The following is a 22,739-nucleotide window of genomic DNA, read 5'->3' as shown; positions in this document are numbered from 1 at the left end:
TGGAGATGAGCATGGCGACAGCAACGAAGCATAATTTGATGACGGACCCAGATTTGATTTATAAACACATTCATTATTTTGAAGAAGTCAAACAAATTTGTGAAAACTCACCTGCAATACTTTGGAATACTAATTTTGTAATGTTATGTATGGGCAAATTGTCTAGAAAACAAGCAAATTAAAGTGATTAGCAGCAACTTAATAAAAATAAATAAAAAAAAATTAACAAAATTACTTTCAAGTCTTTAGTGCATGTTTCAATACACAAATTATTATTGTAATTTTCCATTTCAATTATGAAATAATTACTTAAACCTTTGTGTAAAGTTGTGGACCTTCGTTTGCACCTCTAACGAAGTGACCATGAATTCCCGTAATTGTGGAAGTTTTTCCTCTCATAATTCCAAAAAGTGTCTCTCTATACTTTCCGACCACGCATTTCTGCTTCTTTTTATTTTTTGTGTCTGAAAATATTTGATTTAACTAAATCTAAAATTAATTATTTAAATATCTATTGCACGTTAGTTTTTGAATTCAAAAAATTTTATTAAATACTAGTACGCTCTTCTTTTTACTATTAATATGGATTCATCTGAAATAAACAAACTTCACTTAATAATATATCACACTAAAAAATTAAATATATAATTGATATATTAAATCATTTATATACATTTTATATATCAATTTCATATTCAATTAATAAAAACAGATTTTATTTAATACTCACTTTTTCAATGTACATGTTTACAGCTCAGCTATTTTTGAGTTACATTTTATATTTAAAAATATATCATACATACTTCAAATTTTGGTCATTTCTCTTGCGGTAAATTTATTTTTTAAGGTTTGCATTCACCATTTTTGATCTAAAATGAGCTGATTTATTGTAAATCATGTTCATTAGTGATTATAATGAGCAAAGCCGCCTAAATGAGATAGTGTGAATGTACTATTATGAACTCTCGCAACGCCAGATACTTATCAAATTGTGATTGCCTGTCTTTTTACGATTTTACTTAATCTTATAGCGTAGGAATATATATCCAACATACCATTATTTAAATCAACTAAACAGTTAAATTATATAACACAACAAATTATTATAGTAGTACAAATATGCTAATTTACTTAATTAGCATTTAAAAGAGACGGTAGAAAAACTATCACCAACATTTACCATATTTAAATATTGTGTATAGTTTTAAATTGTATACTTAACAAATGGTTAAAACTACTATATGACTATCATACGAATATCATATAACTCTACTTGTCATTTTTATTTTTATTTTTACCTTAGTTAGTTGTTCAATACCAGATGTTGTTGGATTTTCCGGAATTGTTGACAGCTGTATTTCTGATTCAAGTTCAGTGATTTTCGTCTTTAAATCGAGTTCAGAACCCTTTAACTCTGCAATTTCTTTTTCTGCTTTAGTACAATAAACTGAATGTATTTCGTGTAATTTTGTAACTTCTGCTTCCGCGTTTTGTGACATTTTAAATAGTTGTTCTGTATGTGCGCGCGAATTAGTTAATTCGGTTTGAAGTGAATTTATTTCAATTTTAGCTTCTTCACATCTTATTTCTAATTCTCTCACTTTTTTATTTGCTACTGTAATAGGATTATCATTACTTGACGGCGTTAAGCTTTCTTGTAATTTTTTGCTGAGGTCATCAATTGAATTTGATTTTATAGCTATTTCTTCTCGTAGTGAAACAATATAAGTGCGTAATTTTTCTCCTCGCTGCTTTTCTTCCTCCATACACATTTTCGCTTTATCTGTCTGTCGTTTATAACTATTGATCATTTCACGGAAGCGATCTTCTTCTTCTTGAAACGGTCGACGTTGTGCAGAAAGTTTCCGTACAGTATCATCTAAACGCTGTTCCATCCCTGCCCGACCTACCATTTCAGAACGTTCTAAATTCGTTTTAATAAGTTCTATATTATTAAGTAAAAGATTTTGATTTTGTTGATCACGATAAAAAATTTCTTTTTCCGATTGTAATCGAGTGATAGTATTTTTTAACGAATTATTTTTATTGCGCAAAAGTTTCATTTCTGTTTCAGCTGATGAATATCGCTTTTTAGTTTTTGTAAGTTCATCTTTTATGTGTTGCAGGTTCTGTTCGTGCTTTGCTATAATGCTGTCATAATTTCCATCTTCTAAGTCACTAAAATTTTCTTCAGCAGATATTTCAAATTCTTTCTGCGATTTAAAGTACATTTTTTTATATCGTTCAGTTTTTTCTAATAATGTGGAAATCGTGTTCGCCTGTTGATTTATGGTTTCTTGCATGCTTTGAATTTTCGCTGTGTAATTATCTATTTTTTCCTTATAATATGATTCGTTAATTTCTAGTCGCACATTTTCCGATTCCTCTAATTTTGTACTTAAATCTCGCACCAGAATTAATAACTTCTGATTATTTTCGTGTAATTCAGTTATACTGTTAAATGTAACAAGTTTTTTAGTTATAACATCATCTGTAGTTGAGAGACCTCCACAAATTATTGATGGACCATTGTTAGTAATACCCATTCGCAAATGTTCTAGTTCTTTCAATAGGTAACACACTTGCCGGCTTAAATCATTAACTTTACGTTTTATTTGATTATTCTGACTAGTGATAATCTCTTCCATTTCGCCCTTTTTACGATTTAAGTCTTGTACAATATTATTAAGTTCTAACTGTAGACGAGAGTTTTCGCGTTTCTGCTTTTCTAAATCTTCAGACGTATTTTCATAAAGAGAGTATAATTCGGTAAGCGATATATCACTTCTAATAAGTCGACTAGCAACAGCAGCAGATGGGGCAATTTTTGAAATTGCATGGTCAACATCGTCATCTGCTTTTTGTTTCATAAGTTCGTTTGCATGTTTTAATTGGATTTTTAATGATTCAATGACCTTATCCTTGTCCTCTTTTAATTGATCCAGTTTGAATACAGTCACTTTGAATTTTGTTTTCAATTCACCACATTGATCACTTGCATCAATCAGCATTTGTCTTAAGTCCGTTACAGCGTTTTTTAACTCATTCTTTTCAACATTTGAATCGTCCGAAACACTTTTATACAAATCAGCTAATTTTGTTTTTGCTTCTAACTCTTTTTTATAAAATTCCATCATCTTACTGGTTTCTTCATTTTGTTTTAATATTTTTGTATTTAAATCTTGAATATTTTGAGTTAGTGTGGCAATCATTTGCTTATATTGTTCACATTGATCCTGAACAATTTTTAATTCTTCCGTTTTTTTATTCAAGCGGGTTTCAATAAGTAAAGTTTCAGTTGTAGTTTTACTTTGAATATTGTGTAATTCTAAACTGGTCCTACTTAACTCGTCATTTAAAGTTTTTATCCTATTATTTAGCATTGTACGTTCCTGTTCAATGTGTTTCTCTTTAGAGTCATAAACAACTTCTTTACTTTTAATTTCTTCCACATATGCTAAAGCTTCACATTTCGCGTTTACAGCAGCCAAATCTGAGTTTTGACGTTCAATGAAAGTTTGCAATGAATCTCGAGGTTCATCAATTGAATTTTTTGCAATACGTAATGTAGCAAGATCTTTTTCATAGGAACAAATAGACTCATTTAATTGTAGGCGTTCTTGAGTAACTTTGTCTAACTGATTTCGCAGTTCGTCAATATTTTGATTACAGTCTCTTAATTTCACTTCGTAATTCTGTACTTGGGATTGCAGCTCCTCAACTATTTGTTCATTTTCATCTAAAATTTTAAAATACATAAAATTGTTAAATGTTTAATGGAATCCAACTTTTAAAAATTATATAGGGTTATAGGGCGATTGAAGTGTTACCTTTCAAGCGATTATATCTTTTTTGTGTGAAATAATTCTTTATTGATTGAAATTACATTGTGACCGAAAAGCTTTCGGAAATTCTCATTTAAAATTCGCGCGCTGTATATTTTTCGATATTTTAAGTTTATGTAGTTTGCAAGCAACTTTACCTTAATTACTATGCAAAAAATGAGCGCGATTCTGTCAGACAGTTCGTTTACGGCAGCTGTTGAAACCAGTTCACCTCAGTAGTGCGTTGCGAAAAAAACAATGGAAAAAAATATTGAACAAAGAGTTTGCATCAAATTTTGTTTTTCGAACGAAATTTCGTGTGCAGAATCGTTGCGAATGCTACAAAAGGCTTATGGGGAATCAGTTTTATCGAAAACTCAAGTTTATGAGTGGTACAAAGCCTTTCAGGACTGTCGTACGACCGTCGAAGACATGCCGCGTTCTGGACGACCTTCGACCTCTACCACCGACGAAAACATTGAAAAGGCAAAGGAAATCGTGTTCAAAAATCCTCATGTGAGTGTTAGAGAGATAGCACGAGAGCTAGGCATCGGTCGTGAGATGGCTCGTTTGATTTTGGTGGACAATTTGTGTATGCGACGTGTCAACGCCCGGCTTGTTCCGATTCACCTCAATTTGTTCAACATTATCAACGATTTTAAGGCCAAACATTCAATAAATACCATCGAACAGCCACCGTATTCACCTGATCTTGCACCGTGTGACTTTTTCCTGTTTCCCAACCTCAAATTACCACTCAGAGGAACGCGTTTTGAATCCATAGAAGACGTAAAACAGAATTCGCAGAGGGAACTCAAAGCCATACCGGAAAGCGCCTATAAAAAAGTTTTGATGATTGGAGAAACGTTGGCATTTGTGTATCGCTTCTAATGGAGCATATTTTGAAGGAGATAAAATAAATATTGATGAAGATTAAGAATTTTGCGTTTTATTTATTTATTTCCGGAAACTTTTCGGTCACAATGTATAATAATTTGTGAAAATAATTCAAATTTCAAAATCCATACTGGCAAATATTTTAGTCCTCACCTTGCTTTCCAAATTGGCTCAGAATTCGAAAGCCATTGTGTGACCGAAATCAAGTGTGGAACCTGATTTTTTAACAATTATTGGTTCACACGAGCTTTATGAGACGGTACCTAGTCTTGTGGGACCGTCCATGGTCTACAACCATGTGTTTCACTTTTTGTTGCTTTGGTAAAAGATCATGTACCTTATGGAACTTGGAAGGCTTTAATTTGAGCTCATTTTGATATGTGTGTCGGATGCCTCGCTGAAATATTTTCAGTTCTTTAACATTAGATTACCACTACGACGTTGATTTCGTGCAAATCGAGCCTTTACTTTCCGAACCAATTTAGGTGGTGTTGCTGTTTTTTACGTCTACAAGCGTCCTGTGTTTGGCGACGCTGTCTGTGCTATTATAAATATATGATAAGATACGCAAACATTTTATTCACTTTTAAGTGCTTAACCCAAATATATCGCTATCACACTATTACGTTTGAATTCCATTCAGACGCAAATGCTTAATCAGCGTTATCGTTGGCAAAATCAGTTTGACAGATGTACATGTGTATAGTTGGTAACACTTCAATCGTCTAACCCTGTAGTAAACGTAATTTACATAAATCTTAAATATTTTTATTGGTATGTTTTGTCGACAATACTAAAGCCTTCGATAGAGTTCTCTTGAAACACGTAGTAACTGTTTAAGTTTAAGCCCTATTTTGTTCAATCTTAGGTATTATGAATTGCAGAGGTGAAAGGGGTGGTCAGAGGGTACAAACTAAGAAATAAAATTAAAATAGTTTATGCAGACGATGTCGTATTACTTTCAGGCAATAAAAACAAACTGCAAACAAACAAATATAATATAAAAAAATATCCACCTCGAAAACAAAGTCCCTAAAAATCCGAAACAGCCTCTTTGATGCAAACTTGCAGTGTACGAAATTCCTACAGAGCAGGTCATAGAATTTAACTACCTTGGAGCTAAAATAACATCATCAAAGGTCCTAAGTGCTGAATCTACCACCCAAACAAAGTCGCTCGTGTAGCATGTTGTCTTAGAGATACTATATGACGAATATTTCTTTCGTATAAGCATAAGAGGAAAAATATTTAAAACGTGCGTTAGATCTATATCGACTATGCCATTAAGACAAAAGCCGACTACTGAAAACAACTGAAAATGTTATTCAAAACTAAAATCCACACTCTGCGCTCGATAGCTGGCTTCACTCGTCGGGATCGAATTCGCAATAACAACATTAGGTGAATCTACGAAGTACTGCACATAATTAAATAGAATAGTCGGAGACAGAAGTAGTGGAATCTACATGTTTAAAGAATGGAAAATCATCGCCTGGCCAAGATTGCAATGGCAGAGAAACCAATAGTCGCGAGATTAACCAGTCGACCGCCAAAGGGATGGCGTGAATGCTGGACGTCTGGATCTACAGAAACAATCATTTGATATGTCATAATTTCACATAAATATATCCAATTCAGTTGTTGTATCAAAACAGGATAAAAAATATTTTTATATACATACATCTCAGTAGACTCCATCTACCAATCTCTGTTTAATTAAAAAGTTATTCGAAAAGTTCTTTGGGTTTTTTTTGTGGAAATGAAGATGGCTGTTAACATGCTGAAACACAAAACATTAAGTGAATTTAAATCTTCAAAACGAGAAACATACGCCTTATGATTATTTCATTTTTTCTATTCTGAAAACATCCTCCGCTCATCGGAGAGGATGCGCTTTTATGAATCTTACATTTTCTTTTTCAAATAGATCTTATATCTATCTAAGACAGATTTGCATCCTGATAGGGGCCATATGCTTCTCTAATAGTAATTTTGTTCTAAAAAAAAGAGTACATTTCCGATCCATACACTATACGCCATAATTTTCGTGGATCAAGCGCAGTCAATCCTCGCATATCTGCCCTGTACAGGAATATTCACAAAATAGTGGATGAATATCGCCGTAAATATAAAAGGAACAGTTAGACAATTGCGACTTCCAAAATGATAGAATATGGATTATATTAGAACTTTATACATATAATTCCTCTCTTTCTTATACCAAGCTAACACAATTCAATTGCAAAACTCTACCTACGAGCCAGGACCCTAAAACATTGTGCAACAATTTAAACACATATTTCTTCCATGTAGCCTCATTTTCTGGTTATAGAAGCATTTACTTATCACCAACAAAATATTTCACCTCACTTTTGACTCCCATCTTAAGTGTCTTTTTTATTGTATTCAATGTGGTAAATAAACGTCAATTTATCTAAAATCTCTGCTTTTGCTATTACGGTTCGGTAGCAAGACCACACTAGAAATATAATTTAGCATTTACCCAGCAACTTAGACATTTGTATTTGTTAGCTTTTTCAATGCTAATATTGTTAATGAATAATCTTGCATTTTTATGTGAGCATCCATTTTAATTGCAATCCTAAATTTTGTGTTGTGTATGGTAATATTACATCTGTATTTCTCGCTGTGTTTGTATATTTTTGTAACTAATTATTAAAGATTTTTCGTTATGTCATCTTTAATGGTCATGTCATCCACATAACTTATTTATAATCACACCGTTGATTTTATTTCTTTTTGTTAATTCTTAAAAGATTTACAGCTGACAGAAATGTGCTTTCTTTTCTGTTTTCAAAACACAGGTGCCAGAATACGAAATGTTTTTCAAAACATTTTGCAATAGATAGACTGTGATGAGATGAGCTGAAGGGTAGTTGCCAGAATTATCCTGTAAATTTATATAAAATTTATATTCACAGTTTTTTCATTAAATTTTAGAATAAGATCATACATACTATTTTAGATTTAGAATATTTTCCATTTTTAGTTCCAAGTCGCAGTTTTTGTTGTTGTTTATTTTTTAATTTTAGTCACTTCAATGTATTGGTTAATTTCCGTTTTTATTTTCTGTTAAGGGACAGGTTGTGGCTCCAACGCTCAATCTTTGTGTTCTGATGGAAATATGAACTTGTTTTAATGGCTAGTATCCTATTTTTTCTTTTAGCATTCAGTTCTCTCAATGGAAGCATTAGCCGCCAGTATTTCGCACTCTACTTTGATAAGATGTAATCCATTTCTTTATTTATCCTTATCCCGTTTTTTTAATACCAGTCACACTCACTTTATCAGTCGGAATTATCTCTCTTAATTGTTAAACCAAATAGTTTCGAATGTTCTTGATTACTAAAATAAGATTCTCAGCACTTAGACCTTTACCGTGAAATGGGTGGAATCTAAATTATTCATTCCATACTTATAAAACCTTTATAAAAACTAAAAAAAATAGCTCCTCCAAAAACATTACAATTTTTGCTAGAACAAAACTTTTGTCTAATAAAATTAAAAAGTTATATAATAGAATAAATCTTAATAAATTTATCAACAAGTAACTGTTGATAAGTAACTGTTTAGCACTCAGATATATCCTGATCTCAATTGAGCTAGTGCAGTTCTTGCTGCATGGGGGAGACGTCGTTCTTCCAACGAGATGTTAGGTCAACGCCTGTTCAGAACCTTGCTGTCTGGCTACTTTGATCTCGAAGAAGATCCTGCAACTGTGTGAAGGACTATAAATCCATGTTTATATTCGACCTCACTGATGTTAGCTCCATTGTAAAAGGTGTCGGTTTGTTTACGACAGGAAGGGAGGGATCGACGAAAGCATATAGGACGACAGTTGATTATGTTTTTTTACAGGAAGCATTTTCCATTCTGCATGGAGATGAAGGTCCAGAATTTTACATGGATAACACCGATATGGGCGCCGATGTACGCTCTATTTGAAGGTGAGGATCGAGACCTATCTAACACCTCTCCTGATCTTTGGATCACAGTATCCGGTTCGAAAATGAAATTCAAAAGAACACACTCCACCTGCGTAAATTTAGGTTCAATCACAACCACAACGACGATCCCTTTAAGACGCCAATCTCAATGATCAGTACAGCCGAAGCTGCGAGCCCAGGCCCCTGTGGTACCAGACTCACACCTCCGGTCGGCTGTCGTAAGTGAAATTCACTTACTATCAGTGATACTCCAGACATCATCGGGATGAGGCCCATAACGGACGGATAACAACTAAACACGGAGAGGGAAATCCCTGCACGATAGGAATTATAATATTCCCGCGGTAAGGTATGCCTGTCATATGAACCCACTGCAATCCAGTCAGGCGTCGGAGAGTGTGGCGTAAAAGGTCACAAAATCCCTGAGAAGCTCCTGAGCTGAGCCGAGTAGACGCATCCGTGATGGTAACGAGGAACATCCAATTGGGCAGAGAATGGCTAAACCATCGAAAGATGCAGCCGTATACACTATCCAAAGAGAAGGCAGTTGCAACAACAATGAAGTCATTTCGTGCTTAACGAAAACACCATGTTAAGCATGAAAGAGGAAGTATGCATGCAAAGACAAACAATGCATAATAATTATAATTTCAGAGTTCAAACACCTATCAGAATCGAGTCCAGTAAGATCCATATTATGTCATTCTGGAAGAAAACTACGTTTTTAAATACGGCTTTGATTACCGTTGCCTACCACGGTACACTGGGAGTCCTCGAGAGTCTCTTTGGTTTATTAGATAGAAAAGCGAAAGGGGTGATATGAGCTTGTTCTGCCAAGGTGTATGCTGTGTCAGACAACAGAAACTAGCCATTTCGAATCTTGGTAAGGAACTGTGAATCGGATGCAGGAGTAAAACACTGCATTTCTCCGGGCGAGCGCTGATGTGTCGGTAACCTGAGATTAGCAAAGCAAAGTCCTCAGAGAACAGGGGTAGGGGTATTATCACCAAGGGTACCTGTTCCTGCCTATATCATTCACACGATACGCTGGTGATAAACAAAATATGGAAAATAAAATCAACAACAGAAACAAAAACAGTAACTGCAGTAATGAAAACCTAAGCACAAATGGGGAAATCAGTGAGAAAGTAAATCTATTTTAAAGGGGAAGTATGATCAATCGATCACCGCCAACACAACTAAGCAATGGTCAAGCGGAAAAAGAGTCTAATGAAGTAGGTAAAAATAACAATACCACGAATCTAGGAAGTAACTATTTAACAGACGATCAAATAGATTCAACAGCGAAAAATCAAACAATTCTCTGCATGTTAGGCGAGGAGATAAGATCATTGCTTGACATGCTTAAAGAAAATGGTGAAAATTGGCAGTCTATACATTAACCAATAAGAGCTGCAATTGAAAACAATTAAGTTCTCTATGAATTTTATGCAATAGAAAAGCATGATGAGCAAACTAAAATGGCAATAAGAAAACACGCATGTCATCATGGCTTAAGTTGACAGAGTGACAAAATACGTGAAATTAGAAAAGAGATAACACCAGCTAAAAGGGGTGTAAGGCCTGATATGACAACAACAATTAAAGATGGACAAATGAATTTGACAATGGAAAAAACTACGCCAGTGGTCGCTACTGCAGCAAAACGAATAAAGAAAACTGATATCGATGGAAAAGAAGAACAATTAACATGGACAAAAGGGAAAATAAAGAAAAACAAAAAACCGAAGCAAACCGTTAAAACTCGGCCCAAACCAAATGCGCTGACCATATCTGCAGCAGCAAATATTTTATACACAGATATACTAAAGAAAATAAAAGGTGACAAAACTTTGAAAACACTTAGTGAAAGTGTGAAGGCGTTACGTAGAACGAGAAAAAATGAGTTGATGCTGGAACTTAAATGTACACTCTAGAATAGTGCTGTCCAGTTTTAATCTCCAGCAGAAGTTGTACCACAGGAAGCAATTAATGTGGCAACAAAAACACATACGATCACAATACAAATTCGGCACAAGAGGTACTTAAAATTCTTGAAAAAATTGGTGCAAAAAGGGTCCATGTTAGACGGCATTCCAAATATAGTCGTGAAGTTAGCGATATGTAAAAGTAAATAAGCCAGCAAACCGGCGGGGTTAATGATCTTATAAGCCGCGTCGCCAGTGGCTGCACCTTTACTAGGATCGGAGTAGGTTTCAACAGTTGTACTACTACTACCAAACAACTGCGCAGTGATGCCAAAGTCCCTGTAGACAAAGGCGCGATTTCAGAAAACAGGAATACAATGCAACGCAGTGATGCCTAGTGTAAACACAATTGAGGAGAAAGCTCTTGTTCGTTTTCCTTGGGAAGCTGATAAGGCCGTTCGTAGGCCAAGGGCTGAACCAAATAAGGAGAGATTAAGACCCAAATCCAGATACAAGGCTGCGATAAAACTCTGCGCCTGCCTCGGAGACCGGAATGATCTGTCGAAGGAGGAGAAGGACAGGCTAGTCTGGGCAAAAGAGAAGGTAGAGAAAAGTTGAGCCTTTTACGCGGGTAAAAGGTGGTGCGAACCCTCTGATTCGAAATTTGCTAATCGAATCGAGGAGGATATGGAATGTAAAAGACGACGCTCAACGAAAAGCGAAGGTCCTTCTGGAAAGAGACAAAAGCGTAAAGATGAGGCTGCACTTCAACCGAAAACTGCTACGAAGAGGACGAAAGCCGACATTATTAAAAAGCCGGTTCTGTCCACATCTAAGGTAGCAACAGCAACAAAAAGGACGAAAGCCGATGAACCCAAGGAACAGGAGGCGTCCACATCTAAATTAACAATGGCGGAGATAGTGGCCAAGCGAAGCTTGATTGTGGCACTTATCGACCGCAGTAGTCCACAGGGACAAATGGCAGAAATAAGATGAAAAATAGTAGAAATGAAGCTATTAGATGCTATGTTCGCCAAAATGAGCGCAGAACCAGACGCTCCAATGCCATCATTTGACGGTGCCGGCTGGTTCAACGGAGTAAAGCTACTGAAATGTAAAGATGACTCGACCATGAACTGGTTAAGAGAGGCAGCTAAAACACTCCAAGGCCTATGGGTAGGAGCATTTTTGGAAGAAGTGGACAGGAAAATATCCCGTCTTTGCCTTAAGCGAAAGTTCTCATTCCTCGAGTGGTGAAGCCAGAGGATGCTCTTTGTCTCCTACAACGACAGAATCCGGATGTGCCAACAAGCGATTGGAAGGTGTCAAAGGTCCTCAAGCCAGGTATTGTGAATACAGAATCACAATACGGGAAGATGTCGTGGGGAGTAGGAAGCGTGTACCTTCGCCTCAAAAAACGACACCCGACCGATAGTAACTCAAACACACTAGCTGCGGAGGAAATCGCAGAAGATCTTGGTCTCGAAGAAATTCTAAGCTCGTCTCTCAATCTTCGCGAAGAAGAGGAACCGGGTGAGATGAGTATTGAAACCAACCCCGGGGAAGAATCGGAAGCTCATACTAAAGATTCTACAAATAAACCTCCACCGCAGTAACTACGATGTGGCTTTTATCCAGGAACCATGGTTGGCCTCGGGCAACCTAGTCTCTGGGTTAAACGCACGAAACTACGATACATTTATTCCACATGGGGTAACCAGGGTAAGAACTGTTATACTGGTAAAGAAATGTATTAATTCGTATATTGTAAACCCTCTCTTTACAGATGATCTAACGGTGGTGACGGTCGACGGCGACAGAAACATACTGCTTGCGTCTTATTACATGCCACACGAGAAAGAAACACCATTAGAAGAACTCCAAAGGCTGGTAGATTTAGCCGGCGAGGGAGAGCAAAGTCTGATCATCGGTACTGATGCCAACGCACATCACACGCTTTGGGGAAGCACTGACATTAATGACAGAGGTGAGTCTCTTTTCAATTACATAATACAAAGCAGGGTTAGTGTTGCAAATAGAGGAGAGGAACCGACATATGTTGGACCGACCTCCAAAAATGTTCTAGGTATAACACTCTTCACGGAAGATAATGTAGCGGTGACGAAATGGAAGGTTCTTAACGAACCATCCTTTTCAGATCACAAATGTATTAGTTTCCAAATAGATTTCCAGTACCTGAAAAGCAGAAAAGTTCTAAGAAATCCCAAACAAACGAATTGGGACCTTTATCGAAAAATTCTGAAACGGAGTCTGAAAAAATTAGGAAAATTGACTCTTACGTGGATCTGGAAGCTAGGTTTGACCAACTTACCAGAGCCTTAACTACAGCTTACCACATCTCGTACCCGCCAATGCATACTAAACGTAGATCTCAACCACCTTGGTGAAATGAGGAATTGGGATCAAAAAGGCGCTACGTTCGCGAAATCTCTACACGAAAGGCAGATCCACAGAGACTGCTCTCCATACACTTCTCTCTATTATTTAAAAGGCCTTAGAATACAAAGAATACGCTCTAGGAGTTTTTATGGATATTGCGGGTGCTTTCAATAATGTATCAACGCAAGCTGTTTTAATTAGCTTAGGTGATGTTGGTATAGACTCGGCCACATATCAATGGATTGCAAGCCTTTTAAGCTGCAGATAGATAAGGGCAGAATGGAACGACTTAACTCTAACCAGGGAAACATTAAGAGAAACCCCGTAGAGAGGCGTTCTCTCACCCCTTCTCTGGTTGCTGGTAATCAATCAAATTCTTATACAATTTGATTGTAAAGCTCCGAAACTAATTGCATATACAGACGACATAGCTGTAGTTATAACGGGGAGTTGCCTATCAACTCTAAGTGCGTTAATGAGCGACGCTCTCAAATCAATTTACAACTGGGCAATCGACGATGGCTTAAGCGTAAATGCAGAAAAAACTGTCACAATACTTTTCACAAGAATGTACAAGGTCACAGTATGGACGCCACCTAACTTAAACGGAACTCTTTTGCCACTAAAAACTCAAACGAAATATCTTGAAGCACAGATGGATAGCAAACTGGCGTGAAAGCCCAATGTAGAGGAACGGGTAAAGAAGGCAACAAATGCTTTATACGCATGTAAATCGATGCTGGGAAGTACATGGGACCTCTTACCCGCTCTTATATATTGGTGCTAGACACCTATACTAAGACCTATATTACTTTACGGTATAGTTTGATGGACAGTTGCGGAAAAGAAAACGTATGTAAGACCTCTGGAAAAGGTCTACGGAAAGACACACGGCGATTTGCATCCCCGGCGCAATAAGAACTCCGACGACAGCTCTTGAAGCTAAACTAAACTTACCCCTGATTGATATCTTTGCCGAGAATATGACGGCAAGAACAGCCAAACGACTACGCATCACTGGGCAACATAACCGAAGATCTTTCAGGCATAACTTTGTAAATCAGAACGCCACTCTCGATTCGGATTATATAATCCCAATCATGTACCCAGGAGCAACGATAAAAACTGTTATCGAAACCGAAGGATGGAAAAAAGGCATGGTACCAAAATGCAACACCATAAATGTTTTCACAGACGGTTCAAAGGTGGAATTGGGAGTAGGAGCTGGCATCTATTGTGCGGAATTGAGCATAGGAATGCCGTTTAAACTTCCCAACTACTACAGTGTGTTTCAAGCAGAATTGTTTGCAGTTAAGAAAGCGGCGGAGCTTGTATGTCTGGATGAAACGAGAAACTGCTGCATAAACTTTTATGTGGATAGCCAAGCAACCATTATCATCTAAAAATGTTGTAGAATGTAAGGAAGCTATAACCATACTAGCCTGCAACCGCAGACTTTGTATGTACTGGATTCCTGGTCATGAAGGCATAGAGGGGAATGAGACAGTTGATGTTATTGCTAAAAACGACGCAAAACTTTCAGAGGAACAAACGAGCGAAGAACTCAGACCTCTGAAACAAATACATAAACTTATGGACGAGCACATGACAAGGTAAGGAGGCGGAACTTTACCACCTGTAGAATAGCTAGAGTTATGTGTAGTCACATATACGAAGAAAAGTACACCAAGGATGTTATATCGTCTGACCGAAGGAACTGCAGAACATTAATGTCAATATTTAGTTCTACTACTTAATCCAGGTAAAAAATCAGATTGCCCCTCGGCATACTGACCTCTGTGCGTGCTGGACGCAATTGGTAAAGTTTTTGAACGAATTATCGCGAATGGGCTACAAATAACATTAGAATTCTGTAATGCCTTATGAACAAAGCAAATTGGATTCAGAAGTGGTAAATCCACAATAGACGCAATTCGAATGGTGACAGAGATAGCACGTGAAGCTACAAGTGGCACCAGGCGAAGATTTGGCGATAAAACACTGACCTACAGCAAGCTACTGACGCTTGATGCAAACAATGGCTTCAATACAGCTGGCTGATCAAAAATGGATGCATTACGCGATCTTGAGGTCCCAGGTTACTTACGCATGATCGTAGTAAATAACTTTGATAACAAAGTTATTTTCTATGATACAAATGAGGTAGTAAAACAGTATACCGTATCCAATGGTGTACCACAAGGATCAGTGTTGGGACCGACACTGTGGAACACAGTGTACGATTTGTTGGCTTTGCAGATAATCTGTGGCTCAACAAAAGGATTATCCTATCAATCTTCCATACGTTGGAAATGATGTGGGAACAAATGGACATATGTGTCAGGACTAAAAAATCAGTGGCCCCGAGGTTGTTGAGTATGAGCATCGAGATGCCATCAGGCCTAAGCGCTTTCGAGGCCTTCACATTATCAGGGGAGAACAGCATGGTGTCGTTGGAATATGGCTTCCAAAATTATTATAACTCATAACACTGTAAAGATAACAGATTTATTAGTTTGATGAATCATCCATTAAAGATTTTTCTCAAAGTAATACACAACAGAATATAAAAGAAATGCGAAAAACTGGTGAGTACAATTCGGTTTGAAATAAATAATTGTATTTAAAGAAACAATATTTTGTTTACATCTACAGTTTTTGAAATGCCATGAAAGTAAATAACATTTTTTTTAAGTTTCAGACTACGAAAAAACCATTTTCAGAATACAAGAAATGACATATCCGTTATATTGGAATAAGCGAACAGAAATGCAATTTGGAAAAGTAATAATGCAATGGATTACAATTAGAAGAGGTATTAAACAAGAGATTTTATAACTATTTCTTATACAAAACACAGATTTATTAAACTAAAGAATATATTGAAAAGCTAAAAAATTAGTATACCACTAAAAATTAGATTTATATAAAAATTAGATTTACGACACTATTTTATGGTGCTAAGACTTGAACACAAAATAACTAACATGAACAGAAATGCTTTTATTTAAAATGTGATTGTACAAGGAAATAAGTAATACATCAGTCAATAAGTCGTACGACTGAGACACAGATGGCGCTGCCATTGTCAAATCTATATGACGTTCATGAAGTACCAACCTTCAAAAGACTATGTGTAAAATTTCATGACATTTCGATTAGTCAGGAAAAAGTGACAGCAATTTAAGTGAAGCTACTTTTGCTATTTTCAAAACAATGGATTCAAAACAATTTCGTGTTCATTTATCATTGCCTCTTGATGAAAAAAAATACTGTACAAGCTCAACAATGGCTTCAAAAGTGTTATTCGGACTCTGCTCCATCGAAAAAACCATTTGTTATAGGCTTGCTGAATTTTAACGTGGTCGTACTGACACCGATGATTCTGGCCGTGCAATTGAGGTGGTTACTCCAGAAAACATCAAAAAAGTCCAGAAATTGGTTATATCTGATCGTTAATTGAAATTGTGTGAGATAGCTGAGACCCTAAAGATATCAGAAGGCAGTGTGTTTACAATTATTCATGTACATTTGACTATGAGAAAGCTCTTTCCATTTTTAAAACAGGCGGACACATAGAACGTTTTGTAGTAAATGTTACCTGAATAGATTTTGACTCATTTGGTTTGATACGCCAACTTTTCATTCAGAGAGAAACATTGTTACGGCAGGTTTGTAATTTGATGGAAGCACGAACTGGGTCACTGTCAACTGATAAAATAGCTGTAGCGTCTGCAAATGTACCGATAACACTCTCATCGGTAAGGGGAAGATCCGCAGTATATAAAAGATAATGCATTGGTCCCATTGTGCTACCTTGAGGTACTTCTGTTCCTATATCATGAAGTACTGTAGTTTCGTTTGCATGCTTATTGAAAAAGTGCTTTGCCGAAAGGTATGATTTAATAAATATGAAAAAAATTGAGGGGTAGATTCAGTTTTAGTTTGAAAAGAAGGCCCTCATACTCGATCAAAAGCTTGTGAAATATCTATAAATGCCGCAATGCAATATTTCTTACCATCTATCACACTATGGATATTTCTGACAAGTCTATGAATTTGTTCTATTGTGCTATGTTTTTGGCGAAAACCGAATTGATGTTCATGAATGAATCTGTTTTGTTGAATAAGCGATGTAAGGCGGTTTAGAAACAGAATTTCCATAACTTTCGACAGGATCGGAAGTAAACTTATTGGGACTTATTAGATGTCGATATAATTTGACATCTTCTACGCTTTTCCCTGGTTTCGGTATCATAGAAATTTGCGCTATCTTCCACTGTAGCAGAATAAACACCCTTATTATTTATTTTTGTTTTAATTACAATGTTAAGTAGATGAGGCCATGCCTGTGATCAAATCGTACCCTGGAACTTTTTTTTTTCTTTTAACTTTGCTATTACATCCCTAACTTCATTAATGGAATATCTTTTAATTAGAAGTTCTAATTGGTAAGGCTCTTGTAGAAAATTTATCCTTTGTTGCATGATATCTGGTATATTTAGATTATCATTTGGTTTAAAGACCTGGTCCAAATATAACGCGAATATTTCTGCTTTTTCAATATCGCTTTTAGCCCATGAGTTTTCTATTTTGCGTATATGTGGTTGATAAGCAATCGGTCTGTTATATTTGTCCAGAGAATACTCTTTCCAGACGGAGTATTTTGTATCACATGAAGCATTTAGGTTTTGGAGGTATAGGGACGTGCGATTATTGTTGTACTTTATAAGAAGGACTTTAACGAGTTTACGTAATTTGTAAAATGCGAGTTTTATCCGCAGGGAATCTCGTCTTTTGCCAATGTCTTCTTATCTCATGGATATTCTTGCTTAATACTTTTTGAAGACGGAGGAATTGATTCCCAGGCACACATTTGGACACATGAATTAAAATGCGTTACTGCTTTAGTCACATCAAATTCAGTTTTCAACTGGACTTCGGTATTTAGTCCAATTGTAATTAGTTGACGATAATTGTTCCAATCAGTATTTTTGTTATGAAGAATACATTTTTCCATAATTTCACAAGTCATTGAGAGTGATTACTGGCTAATAGTCAGATGACAAATCGAAATCGGACTTATAGGTAATTGTCTCGATACATGTTCGTATAATAGATCTATTAGAGGCTTGATGTAATGTACCTTATCAATAAATATTGGTGGACGTTTCAGTACTTTTGATGAAGTATCATTAATTTTTTAACGATTGTTCATTTATTTCATTGTCATCTACATGTAGGTCTGCGTATCGGTTTGTTTTGACAGGTCCATTTAGTCAGTATGAATGTAGCTTGGTTTGTTTTTGGCTTGTTTGATTTTTACTTGGACTATCGCGTTGACGTCCGCAAAAGATACAGTTGACGTCTTCTAAAAATGCGCCAAGCAGCGACATCCGTTTGTTCCACGCTATACAAATAGAGTCATCTAGCTAACTTCACTTATTGACATCTTCAATCGTAGCAACTCACTTGTATGTAATCTATATTCACTTAAAACATCTTCAGTGACTGAAACCTAACGAAGCTGACTAGCATTATCCCTTGAAGGAACGTTGCAATCGTAGCAGATTCTTATCATTACTGAAACCGCATAAACGTGTCGAATTGCTGAAGCTGCTGTAAAAAAAGTCACTTTTCCGGTTTCCCAGTAAATATTGACAATTTTAAATAACTCCATTGATCACATGCGTCGCATGCGTCGCATGCTCCATTTTTTCATTTTCCATCTTTTTGCATACGCCGCATTGTGCTGTCCCCTTCTGGCTACCGGATGACATGTTTTTTACCTTGTAATGGTTGCTAATTGGTAATATTTTCTCCAATTACTTTTAAAGCAAATCGCCTTCACTACTAAGCTTTTTTAAATTGATAATGCAGAGGTACCACAAACGAACTATCAACGTCACTCTTATTTGTCCTGTTTTGTTTTTTAATTTTGGCTTTTTTTATTGATCCTGTTATTTTTATTAATTTTTTTCCTTTCCTTTTCATCATTGATTTAGTTTGTTTTTGTTGCTGTATTATTCACTTTATTGAAACTTTTTTAATATTAACTTATGTTTTGTTATTCAAATTATTAATGTTAATCAATAAATATAATTTTTATGTTTTTACGTAAGTTATTGTTATGCTATTCACTAACTATTTAAATTATTTTTTTTCCTATTTAATTTCTCACCTTATTTTTTTAAGTTAGCTTTAAGGTACTGGGTTGTCTCTTAATGCATTTACAATAAGGAGCAGGTCGGGCGAAAAATCAAAATACTTTGATTTCAACCCGTCAGCTCGTGATGACTGCAAAATTGCCATTACACATAAGACTTGGCACAAATTTCACATTCAACGCACCAAGTATGATGTGTAAAGCCCGCTTAAAGAATTAAAAGGTGTACTAACAACTACTTCATATATAATACTGTTAAATAACTGAACTTTAGCTATATCAATTTAAACATTTCATTAATTTAGTAGCAGAGTAATTACTATTGGGTTTATTTATCATTCACTTTCGAAAGACAATGGATCTGCACTTACTTGTGTTTTATTAAACAAAAATACTAAACAAATAATTCTTAAATCTAGATTATGTAAATATTTTATTTTGAAGTTAATAAATGTCTAAACACATTTGTCGTCAAGTCCAGTATTTGAGTCATTTTGGATAAAAAGTTTAACTAGGCGTTTAAGTGAGTTCTACAAATTCGAAATATTAATTGTCGCAAACAGACATAAACTCAGACAAATTACATATTATAGATAAAACAATGCATAGATGATAAAACTTTTTAGTCCAAATACATAATGAGCGATGCTTAGATTTAAAACTGCATGCATTCGCAGTACTGTTACGCAAAACTTCCTTGAAGTATCTACATAATATAATTTTTACTTACCGAGGCGATTGATAGCAGCTTTTCCTTTGTAAAATGCATCCGAACATTTGTCAATAAGCGTTATCAATTTTTCTTGAGTTTCTGATGGTATGTGTTTTAACTCATCCTCTGATAATAAATTTTTTAAAATCTGTGAACCGACGCGATCCATTCCGTATATTCGTGTACATTAAGAGACAAAACTTAGTATGTCACCACCGACTACAAGCACAACAAATTATTGCAAAAGAATGATAGCCCGCGAAATCAACAGAGATGCCATATTTTGTGCACTCAAAAATTTTTTCATAATTCAACATTAACCAAAGATTATTTTTGAAAAAGAATACTTTGTTCCTTTAAAGTTATAAAAGTAAAGTTATAACTCTCAGTTTCTTTTCTTTATCTTTTTTGTTCTAGGTATGAATACAGCATCGATGGTTTTCCTGTGATATGTAATAGACAAAATTGCATTTACTTGGTATGGTAGTTGCATCGATCGTTGCTTCCAAAGTATCGATGCATTATCGGTAAAGCATCGATTCTTTCGCTTGCTGTGTCGTCACATCAATTTTAATTTTTGACAGTTTTGGTGTGGGAAATATGTGTAGGAAAATTTTTTTTTCGATATTGCACTGTAAGGATGGAAATTTTTACCAATTTCCAACCTATTTTCCAACCAACCTAATTAGTGTGCAGTTAATACCTGAAATAAAAATTGGTTAATTTTTATTTAATATATTAAAGGTAAATAACTTACTAAAAGCCACCCCCGCATGCACGCAACAGCATCACAATGAATTAAACCTAAGATTACATTGAAAAATTAAAAGAATGCAAAATATATTCAAATAAACAAATATTGTATCTACCTTATTTATTTATTATTTAAACTAATACTTTTTAATATTTTTAATATTTATTTTATTTTAATAAATAAATATAAATATTTGAAGTCGCCACTACCGACACTAAGCTAAACACGTTTCAAAACAAAACAAATACACAACACAAGAAACGTCAAAAAAGCTTTTGTGCAAAGAGCTTTGTGTAAAAATTGATACGCGCGCATATTAACTACGGCGAAAGCGCAAAACAGCAATGACGTCAAAAATCCAAGCCAGCTGTAAACTAAGCTTTGCGCTACGTTAAGGTTTGGTCTGATGCGTATATAAGAAGACGCATTTACTTAGAAGAGGCAGTTAGTGATCGACCTTTGAAGTCATCGGACTTCATGATAGACTCGCCAAGTGAAGCATTGGGAAACATTACCGGAGCTAATTATAAAGAAGCACCTTTATATTATTTTTTTGTTTTTTTTATATATGTATATCTTTTATCCCTTCCCCAGCAAATATATAAGCGTGAACACGTTTATAATTTGCTACCAAATCCTTGCATAAGCGTGAACACGTTTATAATCCTTGAATAGCGTGAACACGTTAAATCCTTTCTCCAGCAAAATAATAAGCGTGAACACGTTTATAATTTGCTACCAAATCCGTGGATAAGCGTGAACACGTTTATCCTTTGTCACTAAAACTTATATAGGCGTGTACACGTCTATATATTAACATTGATAACCCTTTACAACAGGTATAGAAGAAAGGAAATCAGCTGAAATACACAAAACCATCAAAGAACAATACGCTGACATCGAAGAAAGGAAATTACTATCAACATCAACATCAATAGCAACATCAATATCAATATCAATATTAAAATCAATATCCTGTAATAGGATAGAAACATAGGATAATTAAGACGATTATTAGTTTTAAAATAAATACTTTAATAAAGAAAAGAAAATTAAAACAAAATTTGAAACACGGCCTTCTAACATTTATAAATTTTATTGTAACGACCAAGGACCAACCCCTGAGTATTACCTCGGCAATCAGAGCGACGGAAAATTGTCGTTACAGCACAAAGATTATTTAAAGAGCTTTCTTTTAAACACGTTTATAAAAACATGTTCAATGTATGAACAAAATTACCGAAAACATGTAATATGTAAGTTGTCTAACTACCTGCAGAATAATTTCTGGTTGCTTAAGAATAACTTCATATCATTGCCTAAATCAATAAACATATGATAAGTAAAAAAATTTTAAACAAATTTGTAGTTGATAAATACGTGTAAATACAAAAATACCTGCAGATAATTTTATAAAAAAAATTTTCATAAAAATATATATAAAATGAATGACACAAAAAAGTTATTGGTGAGCATTTTATATTGTACTTGAATTTATATATAATAAAAGTACACATTTTATTTAGGCTTTATCCATGATAAGGGAGAAAAATAATGAAATAAGGAGGACACAAGGAGAGTGGTGCATTGACTAAAGTGGCCTTTAGACATCAACGCGCGTTGACAAACACACGAAGTCTTCTCTCTCCATTACACATTAAATTTACCAACAATTTTTTAAACACGCCTCCAGCAAACAATGCAAAATTTGTGCACTCATCAGTATTAAAGCAATCGCTGAAGTGTCGACAGCGGCTGCTATGCGTAATTTCCTTACGAAAAATGATGACATTTAATTTATAATTTTAATTTATATATTTATATTTATTTTTATGATTTCAATTTATATATTTATTTTTATATATATTATATTTTATATAATTTAATTTTTTTTTTTGGTATTTTTTAATAACAAATTTTCCGTAGGTGCACAATGCAATTAATATTTAAAACAAAATTTTTATTGTAATTTAATGTTTGGTTATTTTTTTTTAGCCCAAGTTTATTAATATTTTAATTCTCCTTAATAAAATGTTTTGGAAATTAAAAAATTTTACCTAGGTAGAAAATACAAATATTTAAAATAAAAT

The 22,739-nt window shown here is 35.0% G+C and overlaps 1 protein-coding gene across 1 annotated transcript; it reads right to left on the bottom strand.

Moving 5' to 3' along the window:
• Positions 1–766: 766 nt before the first annotated feature.
• Positions 767–20,144, bottom strand: LOC119682502 (nucleoprotein TPR-like). The gene is made up of 3 exons (XM_038095960.1): positions 19,914–20,144; positions 1,299–3,739; positions 767–869 (listed from the first exon to the last, which is right to left on the bottom strand). The coding sequence occupies exons 1-3, from the start codon at positions 20,062–20,064 to the stop codon at positions 843–845; spliced, it is 2,619 nt and encodes an 872-aa protein (XP_037951888.1). The 5' UTR covers positions 20,065–20,144; the 3' UTR covers positions 767–842.
• Between the last annotated feature and the right edge of the window lie 2,595 nt (positions 20,145–22,739).

Source organism: Teleopsis dalmanni, chromosome 2, assembly GCF_002237135.1.
Source record: "Teleopsis dalmanni isolate 2A chromosome 2, ASM223713v2, whole genome shotgun sequence".
NCBI lineage: Eukaryota > Metazoa > Arthropoda > Insecta > Diptera > Diopsidae > Teleopsis > Teleopsis dalmanni.
The sequence above is the reverse complement of the archived record's forward strand: the minus strand, read 5'-3'. Positions and strand labels throughout refer to the sequence as shown.